This window comes from Apaloderma vittatum, unplaced genomic scaffold, assembly GCF_000703405.1.
Source record: "Apaloderma vittatum isolate BGI_N311 unplaced genomic scaffold, ASM70340v1 scaffold2864, whole genome shotgun sequence".
Lineage (NCBI taxonomy): Eukaryota > Metazoa > Chordata > Aves > Trogoniformes > Trogonidae > Apaloderma > Apaloderma vittatum.
The window spans coordinates 103,925-118,593 of NW_009714190.1; the positions used below are offsets into that span (position 1 = coordinate 103,925).

The following is a 14,669-nucleotide window of genomic DNA, read 5'->3' on the forward strand; positions in this document are numbered from 1 at the left end:
AGGAATTATGTTTAAGGTTTGGGTTTTTTCACTCTATGCTGTGAATAAAAAGCAACAAACTTGAAAGGCTAAGATAAATCTCTTGCATGTTTGCATTTTTAGCAGCTGAGAGATCACTAAAAACTTCCCTCTCAGAGCAAAAATCGACAAATCAAATTTATCTCCGTATATTATTTCACCCCCTATTTCAACAACAGGCTACAGGCACCAAGAAATTCAGCAGCACAGAACTGCAGTAAAGGATGTCTCACTGAATATCACCATGTCAGTACTCAGATGACTAAAGCATGCTGAAATAAACCACTTCACATCAACTGCTTATTTATATTCTATTTCTAACTTTATTCCCACCTTAGCTATAATGTGATTATGTAAAAGACAGCATCTATCTTCCAAAGACAACATTTTGCCAGGACTCACGATTCTATGAACCTGAACAAAAGTAAGTTCATTTTCACTGTGAAATTTTTTTTAAAATTTTTGCACACAGTGCATCGTTGAAGTTCCCACCTGCCCAATGGCTATTTTTCTTAGAATGGTTTTGAATAAGGTTAGTGGAAGACATAAAACATCTCTAGAGGTTCTAATTTCTGGCTAGAGGATAAAGTCTTCCTTAAGAACTACTAAACTTTAATTTAGAGCAGTCTGCTCTGTGTCCTGTTCTATAGTTCCTTTTCCAGAACACAATTCAAAACCTGAAAGCAGTATAATTGAAGATTCTTTGACTTCAAAAAAACAAACCATGATTTTTGTAACTGCCAAACACAAAATACTCTGTTTTTTCTATATAAATCAAAGACTTTATGATATATAGCTGCTGTTTAATAGGGGTAGCATATTTGTCACGATAAATTACACTAACAATTCATCTACCCTGGTCACCTAAAAACAGCAGTCCACAAATTGGGCAATCTCGAACAGCAACCTGAACAGCAACGTAAACAGCAGTATTTAGGAAATGTATTGTCAACCTCAGCAGCTGCTGCATTTAGGTTATTGAGGGATGCACGGGAAGTCATCATAGCTAGTTATATTCCAATTATTTAAATAGAATAACAAAGAACAGTTCATTTAGGTAATTATGATAAAGAAGAGAATGCTGCAAGGATTTCTTTCCTCCTGTTCCCAATAATTTTAAGCCTGCACTTGGCTACAAATTATGTACAAAGAAAGAAATTAAGAAAGAAATTAAGATGACAGAGTCACTACTGCTGAGAGATCCCTTCTCCTTTCAGTTAGTGTTAGGACCAGAAATACCATTCCATCCTTCTGACCTTGGAATTTATTAATATTTTTATAATATCATAGAATCAAGCATAGAATCATAGAATTGTCAGGGTTGGAAGGGACCTTAAAGATCATCTAGTTCCAACCCCCCTGCCATGGGCAGGGACATCCCCCACTAGACCAGGTTGCGCAGAGCCCCATCCAGCCTGGCCTTAAAAACTTCCAGGGATGGGGCTTCCAGCACCTCTCTGGGCAACCTGTGCCAGGGTCTCACCACCCTCATGGGGAAGAACTTCTTCCTAATGTCCAGTCTGAACCGATCCATCTCCAGCTTCAATCCATTCCTTCTAGTCCTGTTGCTACTTGACATCCTAAAAAGCCCTTCACCAGCTTTCTTGTAGCCCCCTTAAGATACTGGAAGGCCACAATAAGGAAAGATATTTTATATCTAATTATTTTAAAATATATTTTTACGTAATTTTACAAATGCTTTCCTCTTTTCTTTTTGGAAATAAGTAAAAGGAACAGTGTTTGGGCCCTTAAATCTGGAGGAATTCATGTGAGTTTATTTTCATCACTCTTTAAAGCCAAGATGAAAAATCAGAAGGATTAGGAAAGAATATAGAGCCTCCTAATACGACTTGTATTCTGCAATTGCTTTTAAGTTTTTGAATTTAAATATAAAATGTTCTGCATGTTGCTTTTCTAAAATTTCCCTCTTCTGGAACATACCCATGGCACCATTTCTGCCAAAGTTCTAGCTCCAAAAGAGAGTTATTTCTCCAAATAAACTTCCCATGAAAAGACTCCGCTTTGCCTCCCCCAGCCCTTTATGAGGAGCCAGTGAGACAGAATAACACAGACCTATCGCTGGCATTAGAAATTATTTATACACTGGAGGAACTCCTTGGAATTAACCGAAGCAGCTAATCGAGTTGTGTTCTCATGTGCTGTGGTGGAGTAAAAAACACAAAAAACTCTGCTAATTTTCCAAAATGTCTCATCTGGCAATAGAAATGAGTTACAGCCCTCTTCATGCCAAGGCAGTTACATTCTGTAGCTAGTCAGCACAGACGCACGTTGCAAATCTATATATAGGGGGGAAAGTGACGTCAAACATCTGAAGTGAATCATTAGGAATTCTTTCACGCAGTGTGATATTAGAGCCAATGCTTTAATAAAGCACAGGTTAATTGCAAAAGAATAAATCTGATTCCACTGTATCAAATAGGAAGCTTTAGATGCTTCTTCCACACACTCACTAAATACCTCCGCTTACAATTCGTAAAATACTTGAAAGTGTATTAAAACTGCAAATTGCTTTGCAGGAATTGAACAGCAGTGCACACCTGCCAGATCTGACAGCAGATGTAAAGTATTTCAGGTGAGGCATTTCTCTGAGTCTGATGTGGTATTTCTGTATCAGAATATCATTTAAGTAACAAATGTCAAAAAAACCCCAACAACCCAACAGGCAAATCCTGATGTAGGAGTCGGGCAGTGCTCTACTGGACCACGATAAGCACTCCTTTATCTAAGGAAATTAAACTTGGGTTAAACACGCTGTAACCAGTGATTGCTGCTTCCTAAACAGTCTTAAAAAAATTTACCTTTTCTAAATATGCTACTTTGAAATTAGACAACTATTAATGAATTACTATCTTTCTGTAATTTTTTCTCATCTGCTTATAAACTTAACTTGTAACCTTTTAAAACCTGAATGCATTATCTATAGTTTTAACAGAGACCAAGCAACTATGCATTTTAATCTTAACTACTAGAACCTGATAGAACTTGTAACAGTTCTTTGACACAGCAGAAGACAAGCTGTGTCACACACTTATGTGAATTTATCACTAAGTTCACTGACTGAAAACACAATAAATACTTCCTTTGTGTCAAGTGCACACTAACAACTAAGACAGTAACATTTTATTTGGAATGGTAATGTGCTGATTTTCAAGTAAGAAGCAATAGCATTCCCTGAGCTAAGTACTTATTCAATTATGTAATTTTTTTTTTCTTATTTGAAGATATTTTCTACACAGAGGTATTAGTCTTTAGGTATAAAGGCTTGTTTCCAATCATAGCTTGGGAAGAATTCTCAGACATTCTTGAAAGAATTTCATCTAAACCAAAAACATATCTACATGAACTTGGTCTCTTTGCTTGAGAAGTGGGGTTTTTTCCTTCCTTTCTCCCTTCCAAATCCCCTCCAAAACATATCTACATCTCAAGTATTCACTAACTCACTGTCACTACTAATTAGAAAAATTTGCAATGTAAACAGACATCAGACTTTCCCAGACAATTCCAAACCACTCTGATCTAACCCCATTTGCCAAGTTTCTGGTCTCCTCTGGTCTGGAAAGTTGAATTGTGGAAAGTATCTCCTGCCCATTCCGATCAAAGATCTGCAGAAGTTAAAGAAGTTAAAAGCAAAAACCTGACTTCTACGCTTTGTGCAGTAAAAAGAACTGCATACGTATCTCTTGACCCCAAGATAAACAGGGTCAGTAACTATTGGTTCTGATGGGAGAGAAGATGCTGGAAAAGCACATATTTAAGACACTGATTTAATATCCCTTGGAACTTAATTTCCATTTTAAGTTCGGGCATTGAGACCAAACACAACAAATATTTACCAGGCAACTAAAACTTGCTAACAGAGAAACCAGATTACAACAAGGTCAGACTCGTTTCTGCACCTTGCTGAGCAGTGGTTCTCATCCAGCAAAGTACTTCAGCAGATGCGTAACTTACTACTCCGCAACTCATGGGACTGAGCACAAATGCAATACCTCAGTCTCCAGCGGGATTGAAGGAGGATATCCGGTAAGGCTTTGCTGTGTGCCTGTGTTCGGTTTACACTCAACAGAGTAAAATTACAGAGCATAAAGAATGGAGGATGAAATACTCATCATTCATTACCCAGTTCTTGGTCTCTAAGGAATATGAAATTGGAAAATGATGGTAAAGGTTCCTGTCACGCAGTGAGACACAGGGACTGCAATTCCTATTTTTCCATCAAATTCCAAATGTGCAGGAGTAACGTTTTAAATCTGGTTATATGTGCCTTTTAAATTGGAATGAAATTATTTTAAAATAGACTCAAAGATTTCCTATGTCATTGCTTTAAATAAGATATTACCCTAGTAAATCTTAGTAATTCTTAAGTACTTGGTATTGCTATGTCAGAAACTCTAGTTTGACATACATGGACTACTGACCCACATGGAAAAAAAATTCTATCACCAACACAATGAAAAGTGCAATTACTTTTACCAATATTGTTGGTGTTGTATAAGAGGGAAAGGATTCTATAAAGACTAATGTATCTGATTATCAGAAAAATACATCTGATACCCAGACTAATATTGACCCATTCTATTTAATACTGAAATTAGACTAGTAGAAGAGATACTGAAATATCTGCATGCTAAGTGGGATCAAGAAACTGTACTAAAAGACAGTCAAAAATGACTACTGCAATATTTTTTTATTTTATTTTTGGTAAATACAGGCAGGCTTATTATCTAAGGGCATACACAAATATCCACAAACATAACTTTTTCGTCAGTCTCTTCCAAAAAAGATACTCAAAGCAGCAAAAGTTATTCCTAAGACAGTTAAGTCAAATTGAGCCAGATTCCTGATCCCAGCACTATTTCTCAAAATTACATGAAGATTATATGAATACTTAAGAGAGTGCCACATCAGAAGAAAAGAAGATATAATCCATTTGCCACGGTGTTCTTCAGATCTGTGCAGACAAATGTGTCAAGAGCTTTACAATGGAACTTCACATAAAGGCAACTCAGAAATTACTTAACCGTTCCTTTTAGTTGCAGTTTTAATTAATGGCAAATAGATCATAATGCCTACTTCTTCCTCTCCCGTGCTTCACACTGTATGAATGATGTGAGTTGTAGCACCTTTGTGGCATCTCTTATAAGCTACTACAGAGTTTACAGAGTAGGATCTCTCAGAGGGTAATCACATGCACGTACGACATCTGTGCAGTTCGTAAAAGGAAGAGGGAATCTTGGAGAGTCAGGAGAGAAAGCTATTAAACAAAACAAGCTAGGTGTTCTTGACGTACCATTGACTAAGCTGGCATTTGCATTATCAGTGGCATTTGCACCTGCTGCACCATCTGTAGCTGAAGGAGGGTGGGAGGAGGGATGGGAAGAATCTACTGAGCAATAACGGATAAAAAACCCAATAAATAATAATAATAATAACAACAACAACATGAACAAATGCACATGACAAAACAAAAAACATTTATGGAATACTATGACTTTGTTTTCTCCAAAATCAGTCTGGTTTAAATTAATTAACATAACTTTCAAAAGCAAAATGTCACTACAAAGGCGTTACAAACTAAGGCAAAAACTCATACGTGGAATAATAAAAAGAAAATGAAAAGACATTTAACAAAGTTAAGAGAGTTGGTGAGAACTGACTGTACACAGTACCATGTATATCGCTTTGGTCCTTTTATGTGTAATTTTTCTTACTTTAATGTAATACTATGGAATATTAAAATTGTTGAAATATTTCCATTGAGTTACGGAATTTACACAATGTATGGGTATGTTTAAAATATACAGCATACTGCATAATATATGCAACATGACATATTTTGTATTTTATATAATGTTGCCTGTTATGCCGTATTATTGCTGCTACATGCCAGTCTAACGTGGGCTCAGCCTATATCCTGCTGTAACCTAGTCAATATGCACACTGATCCAAGTAGAAACATGAAACTTTTCAATATTGTATGTGGGAATGGCAAACGTCATCCTGAAGAGAATGACGAGTTATTTTAAATCTGAACAGACATCACAAAATTGCCTGTTTTCTGTGAAATGAAAAAAAGCGTCAGAAAAGAAAATCCTGTCTTTGTTTTCAGCAATTATCTGCATATTAGAGAAACCTGTCAAGAAATCTCTCCTAAAAGGAGGTTGAAAAACTTGAAGGAGGTTTTATTATGTTCTCTATGCTAGAGTTCAGAAAATTAGTCTCCAGAAATAACAGATAAAATAAGTTTTGGTTTGTTTCTGTTGGTTAATTGTTCACATTAGAACAGAGAAGTCCTAAAATGAATCCTGATCGAGATGGCTGAACTTCTTCAGTACTTAGTGACTGTTTCACACTGTACTGGTTTGTCATTCAAGAGAAAAGGTTTTATTTACAAGTGGTAAATTGGGAGAAGAAAATAAACAGTATACAGGATGTAAAAACACACTCTGTGTAACTGCATTCATGAAAATTTCAGTTACAAATTTGATTACTGTGATGGTAATAACTTAAAATGTTTTGGTTACTCATGCTTATTTTTTATTCCATTTGGATACTCAAACAAATCAGCACAGCATGAACCGCTAACAGCAAATCATGCATTCCGACATTTAATATACTGTAATTTATTTCTGAAGAATAACTGATTATTCAAGTTTAACATTAAGATTTGCAACACCGACCATGCATGCACACTTAAATGTTTGCTGCCAACAATCCTGTTGATTTGAAATGATTCTTTGATTCAACGGGACAATTATTTTAATCACTAGTTCAACCCTGATTTGCACCCAAGCTTGCTGGCCCAAAGCCTCGCCCTTCATTTGATCTGGTACAATTCTTACTCTACCTGGAAGCTGATGTCCATCCTCCTGTTTCACACCTGCATGATGATTTTTACAAAACGTTAATGAACGATAAAAGCACACACCCACGTTAAGACTGAAAGCACACATTTACGACTGGCAGGGTTTCAGAGGATTGCAGGTTTGTGTATGCGAGTACAGCATTTGAGTTTGGCCTCAGTCTGCTCCCAGCTCTGTGCAGGCAGCCCTCCACACTAGCACAAAGCTGCTAGCAAAGCGGGAGGGACTTTGCTCAGTATCGTAGCTACACCCAGTTGGATTTGGTGCCTGCAGAAAGTTCTCGCAAACCTCTGTAAGGATCTCTGTCTCTGGGCAGCAAGTTACGATCGCAGAGCTGTGCATCACTCCATCTCCGATTTCTCTTTCACTACTCACACTGAAAATGTGAGGGAATGCCCAGGGTCCTGAGCAACACACAGAGAAGGCCAACGCAGTTACACCGAGGACCTCCAGGCAAGCTGCTGTCCCTTTCCAACAGGGACTCGAGTTGCTCCTTCTCACCTTCAACAGCCTTAGACACTGCCAAAACAGAGGCTGCCAGATCCTAAAGGTCTGTTTCTAAGAGTGTTTCTCTTAATGATAGTAAGATGAGGCTCTAAGATACTGTTCAAAACTAGTCTGACGTGGAAGCGTTTTTCTGGGGAAGTTTTGGTGTTTCTTCTTTTAATGTTCCTAGAACTTACCATGCCTAGCAGGTATTGTGCATTTCTGTCTAGAAATGAAACTGTAAATATTTCATAAAGCCTTTCATCAAGTAAAAAGGGGTTTCCTCAGAGAAACATGGAGTCAAGTGCAACCACTTGTTGAACATGCTCAGAAATGGAAATAGTAGGTCATGAAAACCATTTGAATTTGGCCTTCCTATCTGCAGCTTCAAATTAAAAGGATGCAAATGAAAAAAAAAAAGTGGAATCACAGCACTTGACAGATACTAAGTAAAATGTTCAGTAAAGCTACAGCTACTCATTTTTCTTAATAGTGAAAACCACTAAAAAGAATAGGAATGTCTAAAAAACGACATTAACTGGCCCTTAATTATGTCTGAAAAACAAATACTCTTAGAGCAAACTTGGAACATAATTCTGAAAGGAGACTTGAACAACTTACAAGACTACGAACAAAAACTAGAAAGGACACATATTAAATCATATTTCTGCTTTAGTGTGCAACCCATAAAATAGCAATTGCTTGTGCTTATGACAACACGTTACAATAAGGTGAAAAGTCTAAAGAGACTTTTTGATTTCATTAACTGATACAGGACATCAAAGTTAAACTCTCCATTAACATTTACTGCTACTTTCTCGTCTTTTACTATTCGTAGTTTTACCTTTACACCTTAAGAAATTAAAACGTCTCTGAAGTCAGTCACTGACATTAAACAACTAGGCTAGCAGAAAGTCACTTCTCTTTTATTTTTGAAGGTAAAAGACAGACACTATTTCCATGGTCCAGTTTGTGGGTTTTTTTCCTAAAAAAAAAATTTTACGTGGATGTAAATGCACAAGAGCAAAACCTCAGCAAATTTGAGGCGAGTATGGAATTATGTAAAGAAGACACGGCAATGGGAGTATGTCTGTGTATTCCCGTGCATTTAATTATGTACTGAGAGTCTGCAACTTCACACTGGAAAAACATCTTGTTATCCAATGTATTTATTGGTTAACAGCTTTTGCTGTTTTTCTGTGTGACATGTCATGACAAAAATGTATACAAAAAAGAAGTTTTTTCAATCATACTTCTTTGCCAAGAACAGAGGAGAGCTCTGCCTAAGTGAAGCCAAGAGCTTTCTTTGAAGCATCCTCACGTGTTGTGAAATTTACCTTTCTTATCTTTCTTTTCTTCTTCTTCTCCTCCAGCACCTAGCAGGGTAAAGATGATGCCTGTCTGAGAATTCACACCCACAGCAGTTACAAGCATTCGTCCAGAGCCTTCCATGACATGAGTACCTGAAAATATGCAACATAAGTTACACATAGCTAAAGAACTAAAAAGAGCAACCATTAAATATTTTAGGTCAGACTTTTACTACAGCACGGAGAGAGACTTGTTACATTGAAAATTTGTACTGAGGCCAATATACTTAAACACCAAAAATAACTGCTATTGTTTTATATTATTCTCAACCAAAAATGGTTGCTTAATTGAAACTTTTAGGGTGTACATCCATTAAAAACACACATCAGACTCCCTTTTTAAAAGAAATGTTGACATTAACCAAGTTTACATAATCTTGGAAGGTAACAGCTAAAGTTAAAATAGTTAATTCCTGTAACTTTGAAAATATTTTTTCACAGCTCTGCAAGAATTCCTCTGTGACTCTAGCCTAGGTTACACTGACTGTACACATAATGCTATTACATCAACTAAGTAAACATTTGTGTGTAATTTCTCTCATCTTTCTCCATTATGGTTGATTTATAGGCACACACAAAATATTTTTTAAGACAATTTCACATCTTCATACTTGAAAAACCAATACAGAGAAAAATGTCCAAGATGTTTAATTAAATACTGAGATTCCCACATAACAAGTAGAACCTGACATACAATTGACAAATTCAGCTTTTTGACAGTTTTTTCCAATTCATTTATTTAACTAGATAATGTTATCGGTATATTAATATTTCTGAGAAATATTTCATGCTTTATTCCACAGAAATTGTTTACAGCTCTTATTCCAACACTGAACCAAACGTTAGGTGCAGCTAAGATCACAGCCTCTGAGAAACATTTTGCTGTGTCTTGTAGAAACAGAAATAAACGGAAACACTTAAAAATTATCAAAAGTATTCAGTCTATGCAATTGTACACTGGCTATTTCTAAAGAAAGTTTGAAATTCAACAACAACCTATTGTTATGACCCACATCTAAGGCCAGTTACTAAAAGCTTATTAAAAAAATTGTCACTGAAGCATAGGAAGAAACGTGCCAAGGATGGCATCAAATTATTTTGCATTTCACATGATGACAAAGTCTTAATCTAAAAAGTTCATTATTGAAGTAGTATCTGAGAAGTCTGAAGAGAGAGAACCTTCGCAGGTGGTGAATTTTAAAAGATATAAATCACATTAGTAGTGCTCCTATGAAACAGATTAAAACCAATATATAATGCTCAAAACTACTAATAGATAAAGTTATTCATTGAAATAGACTTTACATTTTATTTTTTAGAAGTAGAAAACCAAAGGTTTTTTTCCTATTAAGTCCAAGTCACCATGAGAACAGGAAGAGCATGAATTAGGTGGACTCATCAACTGACTTGTCCTACAACAGGTCTGTGGCTAATCAGGTAAAAATTCTGGTGCGCCTACTCTCAACTATCTTGCCCCTAGCACTGACCCACGACCATCATTAACTGCCACTCCTATTTTACAAACTAAAGTTGTTCACTTATGCCTGTAGTTCTGAAATGTACTGCGGCTGGGCTCACCTGAAGCCACAGTTAAAAAAAGAAAAGAAATTTGCAAACAAGCTTTCTGCAGACTCCTGCGAAATGGCTTTTAACCAAATGAACTGGGAGTCTGAGGCACTGAGCAAATGGCAAATATAATTAATTTCTCATGGCGAATCTTCTTGGGCATTCAAATCAACTAAATCTGAATGGCCCTGGAGAGATTCTTCTCACCCTCCCATGTTAAAAACCATTTTACTGGGTTCATCCTCATCTGCATATATTCATTTCATCGACTTATCTCAAAAAGCTGAAAAGGGAAGATATATGGACCTATGTCCTTAAATAGATTAGTATTTTTTATATATGTAGACACACATACTTTCAACCCATTTTTTTCAAAATTGCATTTTCTTATTACTGCTCATCCAATTGCTGTCCTGGAACATACTAAGCAATGCAACTATCTATTTATAATCAAAATGTCTTTCTCTAAATAATCAAAAGCTCTCATGTTCTTAAAAGGAAAACAGAAACAGAACAGAGAGAACATCTGTCAACACTGAGCCTAATTTGAGATCATAAATATCTCAACAGAACACTAGGAAAATTTCAGCAGAAATAAGTAAAATAAAACCAAAAATACATTCATGGTCAGATGTAATCTATAGAAAAAAGTTATCAACAGACCTCAGCGCACTGAGAGCAGCTTCTATGGCTGAGAGAAAATGTGACTCCTTAAAAAATGTCATTTGCTTTCTTTCATATGACAGAGCAAAACATAACAAACATCCAAACAACATAAAATAAGTTACATTCAAGCTCAGAGGAACAGAAAAGATCTTTAAAAAATGGAATAGGCTTAGTTGTACTGGTTCAGACAAAACAGAAGATGCCTGCAACTTTACTCAGAAATTTAGTTTTGACATTTAAGAAATTTAAGTTCTGACACCACTTAAAATATATTTTAACTGAGAACTTGCTTTTAGTACTCCTGTGTTTTATTTTGAAGCAATTCTCTTCTGTATTGGACTACAAAGTGAGTAGAAATATCCTCAAAAAAAATGGCATTCATGTCTTTGTTTCAAAACCAGATTTATTAAGAGCACACACCCCCACAAGATTCCAAGCTTAGTTCTACACACCCAGAAAGGACAAAAATGTCTCATTTTTCAATGTCTTTCTGACCGTTTTCTTAACATTAGTCTTGTAAAATGCAATTCAAAACTGTTAAGGTGAATACAAAAGTGTGGTTTAGAGTAGGTACTAATTTATCATTGATTAAATTCCACTAATACTATTGGAAAAAGTCGTCAGCATCTAAGCTAAATCAAAAAGCTGAACCTCCTTCCACCTAACTCTGGCAATTTCACCATATAAATAGCATTATAATTATATTAGCTTGAATAAAGAAATGGGCTCTATGACTTCGACCAGCTACTGTTATATACGTGAAATTCTGGAATTAATGATTTTTTCATTTGTCTGTACATTAAGCATTTTTTTCTGTTTCATGTTGTACAATTCTAACTTCTTTCCTTCTCAACACCAAGTTTTCAACATTAATAAAATACAATTTTCAACTGCCGAGTATTTAATTTGAAGTTGATAAATGGTGAATATTCCAGGATAGAAAAGGAAGCAGTCTAGATTAGTAAGAAAAGAGATAAACAGATTAGATAGATAAGAAACTTATTATAGTACATACTTTTTGGACATAAATGCAACTAAACATGAGACTGCTCAGAAATCCCAAATCTAATACCAGTACTGGTGAAATAGATTGGAAATAGGGCTGCAAATCAAGAAAAGCAAAGCAGAGCATGCCAGTTTGGGGGGTTTATAGTGTTTTGCTACTTCCAGCAAACTTGTGGTGAACAAAATCCCCTGTCAGCGTATTTAAACAACTGTAGTAGTCACTGCTATTACTAAGAGGTAACTAAAATTAATAACAAAGTGAACCAACCATCACAATATCCTCTTTGGGATCAAAAAAAAGGTTTCCCAGAAAAGAACTCATCAAGTAAATTCACCATATCCAAATAATTTGGAACTCTGATGTTAGCTGCGTCGTTCTGAAAATTTCTGCTATGCTGGAACCATGGCCTGGAATATTTTCTGGCAGGGAATTAAAACAGAATTAGAAGTATTTTTCTCCAGGCAATAACTGACCTGATTCCTTAATCAAACTTTTTATTTCTAAAACCTAATAAAACAGCATGACCAAGAGATCAATTTTGGTTATTTGTTTTTGAATAAGCTCCATTTTCTTTGTTTCAAATCCTTGTTGTGCATTGACAGAGATACTCACTTGTAAAAGTTAGGTTAGGATAAGGTAATGCCCTGTCAGTCTCAGTTCAGTAAGACCTACACCAGGTGAGCTCCTCTCTTTCATACCTTGTTCAGATTAACCTAAATATTTGGGGGAAAAGTTTTAAGCAGTAAGCCTCAACAAGTATTTTTTACCATGCTGGCTATTATAATTCATGATATCCCAAAATGCTTCACTGTGTGCAATACCAGGGCCATACTCATATTCAAAACTTCCATATTAGGAATCATGGATTTCTGTGAACTTTGAACTCTACAAAACCTACAGGGCACATCAGCTTCAGTCAAGACAGCTGAGCAGCAGTCAGCCTGCTTACCCAAGCTGTCTTATCTCCTGGCTGATAAACGCCCATACTCATGGCGAAGAAACTTAACGTCCCCACAGCCTCATTTGAGCTGATGACTTTATGCAATGGTTTACGCTACACCACGCATGCAAATCTCAACGAGCTAAAAGAAGGAAAATGTTTTAGACAGAAGTACAGTGGAGCTATAGAAGAGAAGCTGCTTCGTTTGGTTTCAGGTATACCGGAGTGTGCATTTCCATTTCTGCCTTCCTAAGTGGTGCCGAACATGCTACAGACAGATGGAAATGAACCATCTGGTTTAGTCAGTGCTTGTACTCTTAGAATTGCTTCTCAAGTACAGTAAAATGACTATCTGAGTGATTAAACAGGACATTAAGCACAGAAACTCATTTAGTTTAATTATGTCATTGAAACTGATTGAATATTAAAAACGTTCTTTCAGGTGTCAATGGTGAAAATAATGCTTCTGGATTCAGGGTACTTGTCTTTCACCGCATTCAGACTTGAAAAACAGTCTGTGATTCAAATGGCACCTTTCTTTCAGTTGTGCCTCTGTCAAACCTGCATTGTTTTCATTTCCAACAGATGATTAAAGGAGAAGAGTGACAAGCAACATCCTGACAATATTCGTACAAATTCCAGAAGCCTACTAGGACAAAACTAACTGATGTCTTCAGGAGTAAAGATATGAGGAAAATTTAAGGTCTGTTGAATGTTTTTGCAGATGCTTTGTTATTTTCTTTTCCTTTAAACAGATTTTATAAAACTACAGGTCTACAGGTCAAACCTGCCCTGAAAGACATGGTGGTTTGGGGGTTTTTGAACTACTATCAGTTTCAATTGGCTTATCAGCTCTGGCATCACTGCCATTAAACCTTGCACCATACCTACGGAAAAACATCGGGTTTGCATGATAGAAGCTCCAATTATCAACTCTGCTCCTGAGCAATCATAGTACACTGATTTTCTAAGACAGCATGAGTAAAAATTCATTACTACAAGTATGGAACAAAGGTGTGTCTAGTGCTTGTTAAAATACACCTTAGTTCTTCACCTTCTTCATAATTACAATAGAGATTACATAGATATATAGAAATACAGAGTGTAAACTTTATTTAACTCTGCAATAAGAACATAAAGACAAATTTCTCAAGCCTGTATTTTATTATACCCATTTCCTTCTAGAGTACATTGTTTTATTTTGCATTGTATCTCATATAAACACCAAAAAAGTACTTAGACTTTGAAAGGCTTTGAAATTTCATGGTTATATTAAAACTAGCAGCCATTGAATTGAAGCGATTGCTGTTCCCTAAGGGATACCTTCCTTTCCCATTGAAAATGTTTCACTGCTTTCTCACATTATAGAATAAGTACAACCATCAGAAACTATTGCACATAACCAAAAGAACAATAGTTTGTCTTTTGAACGACAAACAGACAAGGCCAATGTCTGCTTTCAAAAGATGAGTTGTTAGGTTCCAAAACCTGATGGTGTGGAAAAACAAAATGAAACAAAACATGAACAAAGCAGTGCATAAAGGATAACTCAGCAAGACTTCAGGTAGATTTACCTGACAGTAGCATTGGGTCTTTGTCAACAGATTTGCGGACTTGGTCAGACTCTCCAGTTAAAGAGCTTTCATCTATTTTAAGATCATTTCCTTGAATAAATATCCCATCGGCAGGTAGAAGATCACCTTTCAGTAAAAATATGGTAATGAAAAACCACA

General features: G+C 36.0%; 1 protein-coding gene across 1 annotated transcript in view; it reads right to left on the reverse strand.

The window, feature by feature from the left end:
• LOC104273329 (plasma membrane calcium-transporting ATPase 2-like) overlaps nucleotides 1–14,669 on the reverse strand; it is a 168,156-nt gene that overhangs the window by 74,924 nt on the left and 78,563 nt on the right. The window contains 4 exon segments of the mRNA XM_009868638.1: nucleotides 5,330–5,389; nucleotides 6,887–6,919; nucleotides 8,726–8,851; nucleotides 14,511–14,636. Of these exon segments, the coding sequence (XP_009866940.1) occupies nucleotides 5,330–5,389; nucleotides 6,887–6,919; nucleotides 8,726–8,851; nucleotides 14,511–14,636 (345 nt within the window).